This window comes from Neodiprion virginianus, chromosome 4, assembly GCF_021901495.1.
Source record: "Neodiprion virginianus isolate iyNeoVirg1 chromosome 4, iyNeoVirg1.1, whole genome shotgun sequence".
NCBI classification, from domain to species: Eukaryota; Metazoa; Arthropoda; class Insecta; order Hymenoptera; family Diprionidae; genus Neodiprion; species Neodiprion virginianus.
Genome location: NC_060880.1, coordinates 20,307,961 through 20,321,614, shown reverse-complemented (window position 1 = coordinate 20,321,614; position 13,654 = coordinate 20,307,961). Strand labels below are relative to the sequence as shown.

Genomic DNA, 13,654 nt, shown 5'->3' with positions numbered 1-13,654 from the left:
CGCGTGATCCTTGTTGCAGGCAACCGGTTATTTACGGCTGCCAATCAAAAACCACTAATCAGAATGACTAACTATATAGCTAGACAAAGATGGCGCCAGCTAGGGAGTGCACGGGACGCCATCTTGCATCGAAAATCACATTACAATTTTGTCCAAAGAGCGCAGTGTTCTACGCACTTCGCAGTTCGTGGCGTTCTTGGGTCGTCTTTCGCTGTCGCACAAACCTCGATCGAAGAAGATTTGGATTCGAGGTAACTCCGTACAGTTGTGAGAAGTGAAGAAGGAGTAATCGAAAATGCTGTCACGCCAGATCGTGAGAAACTTCATGACGACGGTTGCTCGTCGAAGCGGGGCCGACGATTTTCACGGCGGTGTTCCCGGAGGCGTGAGTACATTTATCATTCACTACTTGATCTTACCCAAAATCAGCTGCTATGCCCTCGCCGTGTTGCATAACCACACGGTACTTGGCCACTTGGAAATTGGATTGATTTGACACGATGACTAATTGCTTCGAGTCGGCGACCTGGTAGTAAAATTCTGGCTCAACTTCTGGCTGAAAACCGCCTGAACAAGTCGCTGAAGAATGTCGTAAAATATCAAAGGAATTGCGATGTTCATGTCTTCTTTTGTTGTGTTACGCTTTCTTGTCTTAGCTTATTACTTTACTACAGTTTTTATTCCACATTCGCAGAACCTGCCGTTCGGCATCAACAACAGGTACAAGCTCACCGCCTACTTCATCTTTTTCTTCGGTACCGGTCTCGGCGTTCCATACCTTCTTGTTCGTCACCAGTTGTTGAAGAAGTGAGCGACAGCATTATGGATATTTGTAAGTATAGAGGTACGTTTTTCACTTTGTAATTTAGAACTTGGTAATTGAGAACTTGTGAGTTGGCTGGAAGGAAGTTTCAACTCGACACATTACTCAGCCCCATTTTACTGGGCTTGCCTGTCACGGTCATTGAGAAGCCACCCCTGCATCATGTGGATCATCAGGATCTAGTTAGGATGAAAAAGACGAACCAGTTTTGGAAATGATTCTCACTGAGAAAACTGTTCTACACCTTGGAGAACACTGAATATTTCGATGCTCTGAGCTGGAACACCAATCGTTGGAAATGACAATTGAAATCTGGAGTGTTTTTAAATTTGATGACAGTAAATATTTTATATTCCAGATCGAACTGTCGACTTCTCATATTTTAAATATACCTGCATTTTTGCTATACTCTAATATCTGGTAACAATATTGATACTGTGAAACGGCGACTCATAACACTCTCGTTACAGCCTTCGCTCATTAGGATTCCTGTCAAATTCAACGGAACAAAATCTTCTTTTTTTCATTTCAGAATCTAGTTACACCGGAGGTAGTGCGAGAATTCCTGAATGGGTAACGAGTATATCTTGAAAGGCATTTTGTATATTGTCAGGTATGACTATGAATGAGGAATAAAGAATACAAAGAAACGAAAATAAAAATTTAAATACCACTAATTGATCATATATTTTATTTTATAAACAACTCTTATTATCATCACCATAAGCATCGTTTTACATGCACACACATGCTTATAATGCAAATGTATATGTATGCGTTATGTATATGTATATATTATATCTAATTAAGCCAACGATGCGTACATCTTGTATTGTCTTGCGAATATCAGCGAAATTGGTGTACAATAATTAACAGCCTATATTGTTAATTTGATTATTGTTTATAGCTCCTTAAAATTAAGTATTTTAGTTTCTGACGTCGTATATCCGTGATGTTAAACGCAGTTTGCTTCATCGTTGTTTTAGACCCTTCCTGCCCAAACGAGTCAGTGCCTCCTTACTCTCTCTGAACGTGATTTTCCGTCACCTCCAAGTTTTTCCTCACCTGTCGAAGTCTGGCATAGGAACGGCGGGTGGTTGCCTGTCGTAGCGATCCGATCTTCCGGGGTACACTGAGAAAATATTACACCGAAATTGAAGTTCTTGCGATTAAAAACGGTCGCGCGATCGAAACTCACAATTTCTGTGTCCCAAATGCGATCTGTAAGATTCCAAGCTGCCAGCCGCTGTCAAAATTTGGCAGACAGGTTCGTAGCCCTGCTTCTTAACTTTGCTGTGCCTAATGTCACAGCATTTTTGTAATTTCGTCCTGCGCGCCTCCGCCTCTCTGCATCTTTTTACTATGGAACATTCCGGACTAATTTTTCTCGTACGGTTGACCCTTGGCCTCTTCAATCCTTCCTCCATATTCTCCCCAAGTTTTTTCGCTTCCATGCAGTTCGTGCTGCTCTTCGTCTCGACAGGAAACGCCCTGACGCTCAGATTTCCAAACTTACATTTCGCCGGGAGTTCAATCGACCTCGAGCTGGATTCTTTACGCCCTCGCATCAAGCAGCAACTCAGAAACGATATCAAAGCGACCACTACGATCCCTGCGACTGCTGCGATCATCATAATCGCTAAGTTGTGCTGCCAGAGCTGTAAAACACGCTGAGCGAATGTCTGTTCGTCAATCGATTCAGCGGACGGAATTCGTCCCTCGGGATTCTTACCGTTTGAAAACATCCCTCCACGAAGGGGTCTGTACAAGCCCTGCAAAAACGGGCCCCAGGATCGGACTGGTAAGTGCCCACGGGACATTTTTTGCATCTGAACGTTCCGTCCTCGCTGTAATGACCAGGAGTGCAAGGATCTGGAAGTTTGGAATTATCCGTGATACATTGACGAGTTAGGATATCGATGTGGATATTTTTTTGGTCAGGTTTCATTTAATTTTTCCAATTATATTCATCCCTTGCTAACTTACAACAATTTGTATTTTTGAAACCATATCCGCCAGGGCAGCCGATGAGTAGAGCAACTTGGGCATTGGGTCTCTTGTTCGTCTCTCTTTTTCTCTTTCTCCCGGACTGCGACGACTTCCTCCTCTTTGTCTTCGAGGCGCGTTTTCGGCTCGTGATCGGTGTGAGCTTGTCGTGGCGATGTGGTAATCTGAAAACAACTGTAGTTTAAGATCTCTATAAAAAGTGTCGATAAAAATGACCATACTGCTACTCATTTTATAGATTATTTTATCGCAGGATGCTTGTCTCGATACGTCGTGACCGATTAGCTTCCTCGTCTTAGAACCGCAAAAAATTTGATGGTTTGAATTTTTTAAACTAACTTGTCTTCTGCAAAACGCTCCTCAGGTTTCGACTCAGCAGCAGAGCTATTTTATTCTGGATCGCTCTGCGGCAAGGAATATCGTAGGCAGCTGTGCCAGTTGGTGGGAAAATCTCTGAGCTGCTAGACGGTATCAGGAGGGTGTTGATCGATATCTGAAGTCAGAGAAGGGGTGAAAGATGTTGTTCCCTTGGCCGTTTTGTCCTTTCGTTTAATTTACCTGTCCCTGGGAGCATCGTGGCTCGACGACGTAAGCGTCACATTCGCCGTTACTGCAAAGTAGCTTGTTCAGTTTCCTCGGCAAGTACGTAGACAAGGCGTCCAGTCCGGTCTCATCGCAGGTGTCGAATTTGTATCGGTTTACCCCCTGCAGCGAATAGCTTGGCAATGTGACGACTGAAATTGTTAGACAGCATTGTTACAATTTTTTTAAATTTTGACAACGTGTGAAGACTTCGCTCTTTTGGTTCAACTCAGTTTTCTTTACCTTCGATACTGTGACTGTAAACGTTTCTGATTTGCTCGTCTGTTTCTGGGTTCATGTAACTCACGATGCACAAATACTTTCCGGCGTCTTTCACATCCACGTCGTACAACTTCAGGTTGCCGTTCCTCTGTACCATTGCTCCTGATTATTTAAAAGGTTGTGCGTACATAGGAATTGGGATTTTAATTGGGAAATATATTGAATAACAATCGAAAAGTTACCGCGCGAACAATACCGGTTCAAATTTCGAGCTGATCTTAGATAATTTTTTTCACAAATTATCGACGCTAGTTATTCGATGAGAATAAATGATTAAGTTTCAAAAATTCATGGAGAGAAAAAATAAAAGTAAAAGCACTCTTTTTCGTGTAATTTGTTAAAATAATTTGCTTCAAGAACTTTTATATTTGTGCGAGAATTAATTTTTGTTTCGAGAAACGCTTTTAGAAAAAAATTGAAATAATTCTTAAAAATAAAATTAAAAATTGCAATTTTACAGAACGTTAATGCAAAATTGATTTAAGTACGTAATTTGTACTCAGAAATTTTCTCCGCTATGCTCGAAATTCGTTTAGAATTTTCGCGATAGTTTATTATGAATAGATATAATAACTTGATTTTTTCAAGTTCGTAGCCGTGCTTGGAAGTTTATTTTTCCCAAAGTGTATTCAAATTTTTAGTCAAATTCCTGATCGATTTAGTGTTTTTGTTTTGTTATAAAATTTTTGCGACATACAATGTGCAAAAACAAAAACAAAAACTATCTCACAATCAGTTTTGCAAGATTTTTGCATAGTTTTAAAATATTTATGGAAATCTCACAAACGGAGTCAACGTTCGAAAGCTTGGCCACAATTATTAACTTGAATATGTAAAGAAAATGCAGAAATACGCGGTATCGCGAAATCTAATAATCCTTGGTGAATTTGAATCGAGTGCATACCTGAGGCGAGACTGCCGTCAGGATGCACCCAGGTGTAATTGAGCCTGTTCAACCCCATTACGAAAATATCGTCCACACCGCTGCACGGGACATTCAAAGTAAGTCCAGGCAACGAAACAGTCTCACGTTCTGCGAAATAATCGGTAAAATATTATCCCCATTAAATAATTGACAGGAAGTGACAGTAATTCGGATGTGCAGTCTAGACGGGAACAGAGGTTAACATTTGTTTTTTTTTGTTTTCAAAATTTCAAACACGCACTCTTTCTTTTCGTCGTGATATTTCCATCAAGAACTCGTTCGACTTCCTCAGGTCTGATGTACTTCGCGTCTTTTTTTGACTCTCTCAAGTCCCTCCGAGTCCTAGGATCAGGTTGATGGCCGAGGTCCTCGGCCTCCTCGGTCAGGACGATCTCGTTTCCGATGTCGCGACACCTCGTGCAGTTGTAGAGCTTTATTCGCGACGCAAAATCGGCCCGCGATTTCCTTCCCGTCATTTTTCCCAGATCTCGAACGGCTCTTCCGATGTCGCACAAGCGGTGAGAACAGTCGTTGCGCTCGATCTCAAACCCCGATTTTTCAATATCGCAAAAATTCAGGTCACCTCGGATTTTTCCGCTTTCCAAATTTTCCGATGATGTCAACGACGCGACTCTTCCTACTTTCGCGACCGTTTTTGACCGCTTTTTTGACATCTTCAAAGATTTATCCTCGAGCTTCGCCGACTTTGATGCCGCATTTTTACCCTCTCTCGATCCGCCGCTCGGTTTTTTTTTCGCCGATTTTTTCACGCTCTTATTATTATTAATCTCCTCGCGTTTTCTCGATTCCGTTTCCTTCGCTTTCGCTGCTTTTCTGTCCGCATTCTTTTGTCGATTCTTTTTTACCCCATTTTTGCCCGGCAGGTTTTTTGTCTTGTCTAAAAAACGTTGCTGTGGATTGGGCTTGGATTTCCTTTTCGCGTTATCCTTGTGCTTTTTCGTCGGTTTCGACTTTCCGGGTTTCTTCTCAGCCGATCGATTCCTCAGTTTCTTCCGCGGCTCGTACCCAGTGATTTTTGACGATTGTACTTTTCTGCCGATGAAGCCCGGCGCTTTTGAAAAACCCTCTATACCCGTATACAATTCGTCGTTACTTATCGCTACGGAATTTTGATCATCGTCTTTTACCGAAATCCCCGCCTTTTTTTCATCCCCGAAATTATTGTCGTGGTTCGACGATTCGGCACTCGGTTCATTCGCATTTTTATCGTCAATTATACCGACGTACTTTTCGCGCAATTTTGCATCCTCTAAAAATATACTCTTTATCTCCTGATCGACCTTCTTTTCCTCAGCTTCGTCGTTTTTTGGTTTCACGCTTTTCGGTTTTCCATTCTCCCCTTTTTTCGTTTTTTTCTTCTGCTTCTTCGATTCCTTTTTTTTATTCTTCTCACTATTTTCAATTCCTTTCGACTTCGCGATTTTTACCGTCTTTTTCGGAGCAGAAGTAGTAGAAGTAGAAGTCGGAGAAAGAGAAGGTTCCTTATAAATCGAATCCTGCTTCAATTTTTTGTGCTTTTCACCTTTATGCTTCACCAACAGTCTTTCTTTCGGAGCAGATGTAATAGAAGTAGAAAATGAAGACGGAGAATATTTTCTCTCAATCAAATCCTGACTCAATTTTTCGTGCTTTCTACCTGCATCCTTTGCCAACAGTTTTTCTTTTGGAGCAGGAGTAATAGAAGTAGAAGATGAAGAAGGAGAATTTTGTTTGTTAATCGAATCATGCCTCAATTTTTCGTGCTTTCTACCTTCATCCTTCGCCAACAGTTTTTCTTTCGGAACAGGAGTACTAGAAGTAGAAGATGAAGGAGAATTTTCTTTATTAATCGAATCCTGCCTCGATTTTCCGTGCTTTCCACCTTCATCTTTTGCCAACGGTTTTTCTTTTGTTGCCAATTTTTTTTTCTGCTTTTTTTCACCGCCCCGTTTTCCATTCTCAATTTTTGTTTCATTAAGCTTCCGCACGTGAACCGCGTCGTGATTTTTATCCTGGCCTTTCCCTTTCCGTTCGTCTTTCTCCTCGCTGTTGAGAATATCTTCGAGAATGCTTTCCATCTTCTTCCTGGCCTCGATTAGACCTTCTCTCTCATCACCGTTAGTTCCATTCTTTATATTGACGAGACCGTCAAGGATTGCTTTGATTTTACGGGCAGTTTTGCTTTCGGGGATTTTTTTCCGTTTCATCTTGTAGATTTTCGTCGTCGTCAAGTTCTTCACCATCGTCGGAAGCGCCTTCGCCGTAATTATCGTTGACCTCGTTGTCGTCGGAGTTTCCATGTCCTTCAATCTGGCCTCAATTATCTCCAGAGTTGTATTAACGTTCTTCTCTACGTTCACAATGTCGTTGATTAGCTTGCGCAGCGATTGCTTGTCGTGTTCGTCGGTCAGGCCCAAAATATCGCTCCCAAAATCGTCAACGAGCAAATTTACGTCTCGATCGTTTTCCGCTGCGCTGACGTCTCTCGCCCGCTTTTTCGATCTCTCGCCGAACTTCGAACGCAACTCGATCGCGAATTTCACTAACTTCTGAGCGATCCCATTTGCCATCTCCGTTATATCGTCGCCGGGCCGATCAGACCCAGATCCTTTACTCGACGCTTCTTTCTTTACCGACTCGCCTCGATCGATTTTACGAATTTCACCCTCACCTACGCTTCCAACGATTTTCACCTTATTTTCGTAGAGATTTTTCCCGTCAAAATCGTTTCGTCGGACCCGGTTTTTACCCTCGAAAACAGAATCGGTAAACTTCCGCTTAATTTCTTCTCCGCTTTTTTCGTCTCGACGACGCCTCGCTTCCTCCATCCGTTCTCTCTCGTTGTTCAGAATTCGGAGCTCGTCGCGTTTTCGCTCCAGCCACAAATTTCGTATCGAACTTCGCGTCGTTCGATTATGACGATGATCGTGATCGGTAGTTGTTCGGTTTAGTTTCCCCGATTTTTTTCCCCGTAAAAGCGACGCTAAAATCTTAATCTTCTCATTTATGTTTCCCTCTACTGCTCGACCCTTCGTCGTCGCTTTAGCTTTTCCCTTCGTTTCGTCACTCTTTTGACGCTGCTTTAATTTCGCGCTCGGTTTTTTCGGGGACTTTGGACCTTCTTCCACCTTGGATTTCTCCCGATCTAACTTTCGTCTCGTCACAGATTTCCCTTCAATTTCTACGCTCCGTTTCAATTCGCGAATCATTGCTTGCCGTAATTTTCTCAGGTCCTTTTTTCCGTTGCGGTTTATCTTCTTGAACCAATTCGCGCGTTTCTTATTTGGTACGTTTGCTAAATTCATTCGTAGCTCTTTGCCGTATCTTGACCCCGCGTTCAAGGATTTTGAAACCTTCGCCGAGTCATTCACTTCCGGTTTTCTTCTTTGCTCCGTGATACTTCGTTCCATAATCCTCTCAGAATTTCCCCTCGTCGTGTTGTTTCTCGGATATTCGAGCACCTCGATTTCAGGAGCTTCCGACTCTTCGTCGTCCTGCCCACTCTCGATCTTATTATTCATTAGATGATCGCCGTTTTTATTCTTATCTATGTAGACAATTATCTTCTCGATATTCCCAAGGTTGTTGTCTTTCACCAGCTTTTTCAACATCGGCAAAACCTCGCTGATATCCGAATCTTCATCGTCTGTCGTGGATTTCTCGCTTTTTGGTTTCTGGAAAACAAAAATAAGAAGAACGCACACAAGAAATTCATTTATCCGATAAAAATACCCTCGCACTCACCGCCTTTTTGCCTTTCGACGCGTGCGCCTTGCCGTGATTTCGATCTTTCTTATCATCTTTCTTCTCCTTCGCGCTTATCTTTACTTTTTCCACTTGTTTTTCACCACTCGGTTTTTTAAAACTCTCTAATTTCTTGGTAACAAGTATGAACTGCTCCTTCATCGTATCCGGCTTTATTTCTTTCGATTTTTTTTTTTTATCGCTGCTGTTCGCTACCAATTTTTTGCGCACTTTTTTCACGTCTTTTTGTACCCTGTGTATTCCCGTCTCTGGCGATCGTTTTTCGGTCGATTCGTTTTTACTCAACGAAGACGCTTCGCGCTCCAGTACTCGGTCGTGATTAACTCCCGATTTTGTACTACCCTCAATTCTTTTCAATTCTTCTATGTTCTCGTTACTATTTTCATCGGCATTATTATCCCTGGATTCTCCTATAACCTTGTTCAGTATCTCTTTCACCTTGGCCAGGAGACTTCGAGGTTCCAGCCGATTCGGAGAATAACTACCAGCGATTAGCGCAGGATTTTTCAATTTTCGCGAGATCAGGGTCGGTTCTATTTCCGGATCCCTGATCAATTTCGAATAGTGATATAACCGGCGTTGCCCGTTCTTACCACTCGACATCTCGTGACAAGATTCAGATCCCTTGTTCTTTTTCGAGTATTCTTCCAAATCTTCCCGATTTTTTTCAATACCCAATAGCGATCGATGGATTTGTTTTTCCCAGGGATAAAATCCACCCCTCCTTGCTTCCGGTAGCCGCGATTTTCCACCCCGTCTGGACCGGAACAAGCCGAAGGGGTTGACCGGCGATCGCGTGGTGCCGATTTCCGTCGCTGTCATGACGTTGACGTCGACGTCGAGCACGAAGTGACCGAAATCCCCAACGCCGGTGGTTGACGACGTCCAGAAGTCGATCGGTTCGCCGTCCCGTGTCGATTTCTGCCGATTCGGTTGCCGCGTGACGCCGATTTTCCGCGTCGCTAGGGCCGCCATAGCTTTTTTGTACTTTTCTTTCAGTGCCAGGTAATCGGCTTCGGCGACCGTCGACCCCGCCGGAGACGTAGACTCAAGGTCCATCATTTCGTCGCAGAAATCGCATTCCGTCGTAGATACCGTCGATTTTTCTCGCGACGTAGTTTCCGTCAGTTCAATCATCTCCGAGGTGCGATCTTCGCCCGTCGTCTCCGTCGGGCCCGTCGCCTCTCTCCGTATTTCCTGCTGGCTCTCGATTTCACCGTCGTTTCTGTTCCCTCCGTTTTCGTACTCCAGGAGGTACTGTCCTCGCCGTTTATTCGCAACCCATTCAGAGCCGTGCTGCACTTCGTACGCGGCAAAAATTTCCGGCTCTCTGTTTTCCCCAATACACTCAAATTCGTCCGCGGATAGCTTTCGCCGATTTTCCAATTTCCCTATAGTTGAAGTTTCTTCGGTCGTCAAATCATCGGTCAATTCAGCCAATGTGTCTTCGGGAATTGAGTTATCGTTTTCCCCCATGCTTTTCACCAGCCTTTCTTTCATCGGTTGTCTTTCAGATTCGGAATTTTTCACCACCATTGCCATGCCACCCTTTCGCAGAATATCACCGAGGTTTATTCTCACTGTGACTGGCTTCTTGAGGAAATTCCACTTGTAGTTTGCGCTTTCCGTAGTAGTTGCGATGGATTCATCATTTTTAGATGCTTCTTCATACTTTTTTATCGATACTTCGACACTGGCTGGCTTCTCCATTTCGAAATTTACCGATTTTAATCCAGGATCGATCTTCTCTTTTTTCTCGAAGTTTAAACCGACTTCAGGATTGTTCCTTTCCCACTCATTTAGTCTCGAAGTAATCAAGAAGTTACTCCAGTCATTTTTCCGGAGCTTCAAGTAGTCGCTGTCCGTTGACGATTCACTTTTGACCGATGCTGCATCGTCGTCATTTTCGTTCGAATCCACAGACGGGTGTTTTAAAATTTTCTTTTTCCGACGAGCCTTCTTCACGAGTCCTCTATTTTGACTGGTCCTTCGCGAGTGTTTATTCACCATCCTTCGAACGCCTCTAAAGTTCGGACTGTTGAATGGATGGGGTTTTTCAACATTTTCGATCGTCTTTACCGCCCGTCGTTTTGGCCAGTGACTTTTCGAATCTCCAACAAATGGTCTCTCAATTTGGTCCATTTCCTTTCCTCCCCGAGATTCCTTGCTTCCCTCTTTGGCTTCTCGCAGGACTACCGTGAAGCACGTTGCCGTTCCCCTGGAATCAGCCTCAGCTTCTAAACCTTCCCAATCGCCTCCATCCTTGTTTTTCGTCAACCTCAAAGAGTTGGGTTCCACCTCCTTGCCCCATGTTTTTGCAACCCCGATGTGATGCTGCATGTAACCTTTGGTCCGCCATTCCGGTCCCGGTGTTACTCTAGGTTTCGGTATACGAGAATCGGCGCTTCGTTTCGCGACGTGATGTTCATCCGGGTTATCTGAAAATCCGTCACGCGTTACAAATTTTTATAATATGTCATTATACCGGGTTATTTCGGTCTTTATGAGGCAAATCATAGAAATAAGCCGGTAGAATGTCTGAATACATCGCGAATTGATCAAAAGTTCATTTTTCTAATACGCAATCAGGAACAATAATTGTATAAATGCCACGTATTGTTCACCTTCGGTACCGTCTGGCGAACGTTCTCCGCCGTTTTCCTTGGTCTTCGCTGCTTCTTTGACCCGAGATGATATCATCGATGACAATATCCTGGCCCATTTTTTCTTCGACGATCTCAAACTATCACACCCAGCGCAGATTTCCTTCTTCTTTGTCTCGCCATTCTTTGACGTCTTGTCTGCGCATTTGCCGGTATTCCAATCAAATCTCAGACACGTTTTTCTACTCGGATTTGTGCGCGGGCGGAAGTTTCTCGTATAGTTCAGGATCGTCGGTTGCGAATTCTGAACTTCCATCTTCTCCGGTTCGGCGTCTGCATTTTCTTTGTCACTGTAGATATACTCGCCCTCGTATTCAGGTTCCGAATTGTCTCCGACCACTTTTTTTCCGGATTGTCTCCACACCCCGATTGTTGCACTTGGATTTCTGGCGCTACTTCTACTCGTGAAATTCATCTTTCGCTTATTGTTTCTTACTTGGTATTTGGGGAGCCAGGTTTTGTGTCTGTCGGACCGACTCGTTGTTCCTTGAATAATTACGGCCGGGTACTCGGGCAGCGATGGCGCAATGGAATCCGCACCCTTCGTAATTTTCTCGTTTTTGTTCACCATCGGCATTCTATCTTTCTTTGCCAATTCATGTATCTCTGTCGCTGTCAACTTTTCCTCCCTCTCTAGCAGTTTTTTCTTAGCCTTCAACAGGTCTTCCTCCATCTCTATTATTTCACCTTCTCTCTTTTCCAGTATCTTCACCTTTTGCGCGCTGTTCTTCATCGCCATTCCTCTTTTTTCCTCCGCTTTTCCTTCCGGCTGAACGATGTTTTCCTCAGTCGGTACTCCAACTGCGCTGGTTGTGAATTCAATCTGCACAGGTGTTGCGTGAATCTCAGGTGTTTGAACCCCAATAGCGATAGTTGTAAATTCAATCTGTATAGGTATCGCTGGAACTTTAGGTTTTGGAATTTCATTCGTGCCTGGTGGAATTCCACTGGTGCTTGTTGTTACGTCAATTTTACCTGTTGCAACATCGGCCTGGTCTTTTGTAAGTTCAATTTTGCTTGTCGTGGCTTCAACTTTGTTTCTTGTCACCTGAAGTTCGCTTGTGGTAACTTCAACTTTGCTTGTCGTAACTTCAAACGGGCTCATTGTAATTTCAAAATTACCCGTAACTCCAATGTCGATCGTATTAACTTCATCTTTCTTCGTTGTAAGATGAACTGGATTTGTTGAAAAATCGAACTTACCCGTAACTTCAACTCCACTTATATTAATTTCATCTTTACTCGTTATAAGGTCATCTTGATTCGTTGGAAATTCGATCTTACCCGTAAATTTAACTTCATTTGTTGTGATTCCCGTTTCAGTCGTCGTAACTTCATCCGTGTTTGTTGTCGCTTCAAATTCGTTTATCGAAACTTCAGTTCCAGTTGTCGTAAATTCAGCATCACTTATCGTCTCGTCCCATTCGTAATCACTCCAAAACGGTTCTCCGTTACTATACTCAAAATATTCATCACCGTAATCATAATCAATACCATCCTTACACTTCCCACCAACGTTAAATTTATCGTTATCGTTTTCGGGCCGTTTGCTCGTCCCCGTATGATCGTGCTTATCTTCCTCATCCGACACTCCTGGTTCTCCAGTAGTTGGCGTCATATACAAATCGGTATTCGGTGTCGCATTTCGATCTTCATCGTCGTTTTCAGCAGTCTTGCTTTCGTAATCATTCATGTCATCAGGCACCGTCACTGAGTTCTCGCCGCCTCCGTCTTCATCGTTATATTCGTCACCTCCATGGGGGGCCTCGGTTTCCACATCACTATAATCGTCATCACCATTGTCGCCCCCTTCCTTGTATTCGTCGTTTTCATCCTTTTCTTCGTCGTTATCATCCGGGTTATCCTCCCCTGTATCCTGCTCATTGTTCTCTTCATCGTTATCATCTGGGTTATTGTCCCCTGTATCCTGCTCATTGTTCTCTTCATCGTTATCATCTGGGTTATTCTCCCATATATCCTGGTCATTGTTCTCTTCATCGTTATCATCTGGTTTATTCTCTCCTGTATCCTGCTCATTGTTCTCTTCATCGTTATCATCTGGGTTATTCTCCCATGTATCCTGGTCATCGTTCTCTTCACCGTTATCATCCGGGTTATTTTCCCCTGAATCCTGGTCAGCGTTATCACCCGGGTTATTCTCCTCTGTATCCCGCTCATTGTTCTCTTCATCGTTATCATTCGGGTTATTCTTCCCTGTATCCTGCTCATCGTTCTCTTCGTTGTTATCATCTGGGGTGTTCCCACCTGCATTCAGATCGTCGTTCCCGTTTCCATTGTCATCGTAATCACCGTTATCCTTGTCAGTTTCATCCTGGCTCTCATTGTTCGTCGGTTCCTTTTTCGTACAGACCGGAGGCTTGTAGTCTTTTTGGCAGCAGTATTTTTCCTTGGGAGGTCGAGGTGTCAAAAACGTTGTTTCGGCAACAGGGCTAGGAGTATTTCCAGGACCGTGATTTCTCCGTGCAGTTGGCACAGGACATTGTCCTTCCGCCGGTGTGCCGTAGCCACTCCTCTTCACCTTATCCTTGCTATTCCTGCCCCGATAATTATGATTTCCATTGCCCTCGTTAATCTTATAGTAAATTA

At 43.6% G+C, this 13,654-nt stretch overlaps 3 protein-coding genes across 4 annotated transcripts in view; 2 read left to right on the top strand and 1 right to left on the bottom strand.

Moving 5' to 3' along the window:
* Window positions 1-167: 167 nt before the first annotated feature.
* LOC124303885 (cytochrome c oxidase subunit 7C, mitochondrial-like) lies at window positions 168-1,496 on the top strand. 2 transcript variants are annotated; one of them, XM_046761692.1, is made up of 3 exons: window positions 168-385; window positions 695-844; window positions 1,356-1,496. In XM_046761692.1, the coding sequence occupies exons 1-2, from the start codon at window positions 296-298 to the stop codon at window positions 809-811; spliced, it is 207 nt and encodes a 68-aa protein (XP_046617648.1). In that variant the 5' UTR covers window positions 168-295; the 3' UTR covers window positions 812-844; window positions 1,356-1,496. The 2 variants fall into 2 exon arrangements, with proteins under 2 accessions (XP_046617648.1, XP_046617647.1); XM_046761691.1 differs by having other exon boundaries at window positions 171-385; window positions 695-832.
* A 300-nt stretch (window positions 1,497-1,796) lies between these two features.
* LOC124302365 (uncharacterized) lies at window positions 1,797-2,434 on the bottom strand. Its single transcript, XM_046758479.1, has 2 exons — window positions 2,022-2,434; window positions 1,797-1,955 (listed from the first exon to the last, which is right to left on the bottom strand). The coding sequence occupies exons 1-2, from the start codon at window positions 2,389-2,391 to the stop codon at window positions 1,885-1,887; spliced, it is 441 nt and encodes a 146-aa protein (XP_046614435.1). The 5' UTR covers window positions 2,392-2,434; the 3' UTR covers window positions 1,797-1,884.
* A 103-nt stretch (window positions 2,435-2,537) lies between these two features.
* LOC124302364 (angiotensin-converting enzyme-like) overlaps window positions 2,538-13,654 on the top strand; it is a 38,571-nt gene continuing 27,454 nt past the window's right edge. Inside the window, exon 1 of the mRNA XM_046758478.1 lies at window positions 2,538-2,624. The gene's annotated coding sequence lies outside the window, so the exon portion shown is untranslated. The remainder of the gene's footprint in view (window positions 2,625-13,654) is intronic.

Excerpts from the sequence above, each read along its gene's own strand:
- LOC124303885 (XM_046761692.1), top strand. The coding sequence starts at position 296 with ATGCTGTCACGCCAGATCGTGAGAAACTTCATGACGACGGTTGCTCGT. Across the intron at positions 386-694 it reads ACGGCGGTGTTCCCGGAGGC|AACCTGCCGTTCGGCATCAA; the intron begins GTGAGTACATTT and ends CCACATTCGCAG.
- LOC124302365 (XM_046758479.1), bottom strand. The coding sequence starts at position 2,391 with ATGCGAGGGCGTAAAGAATCCAGCTCGAGGTCGATTGAACTCCCGGCG. Across the intron at positions 1,956-2,021 it reads GCATTTGGGACACAGAAATT|TGTACCCCGGAAGATCGGAT; the intron begins GTGAGTTTCGAT and ends ATATTTTCTCAG.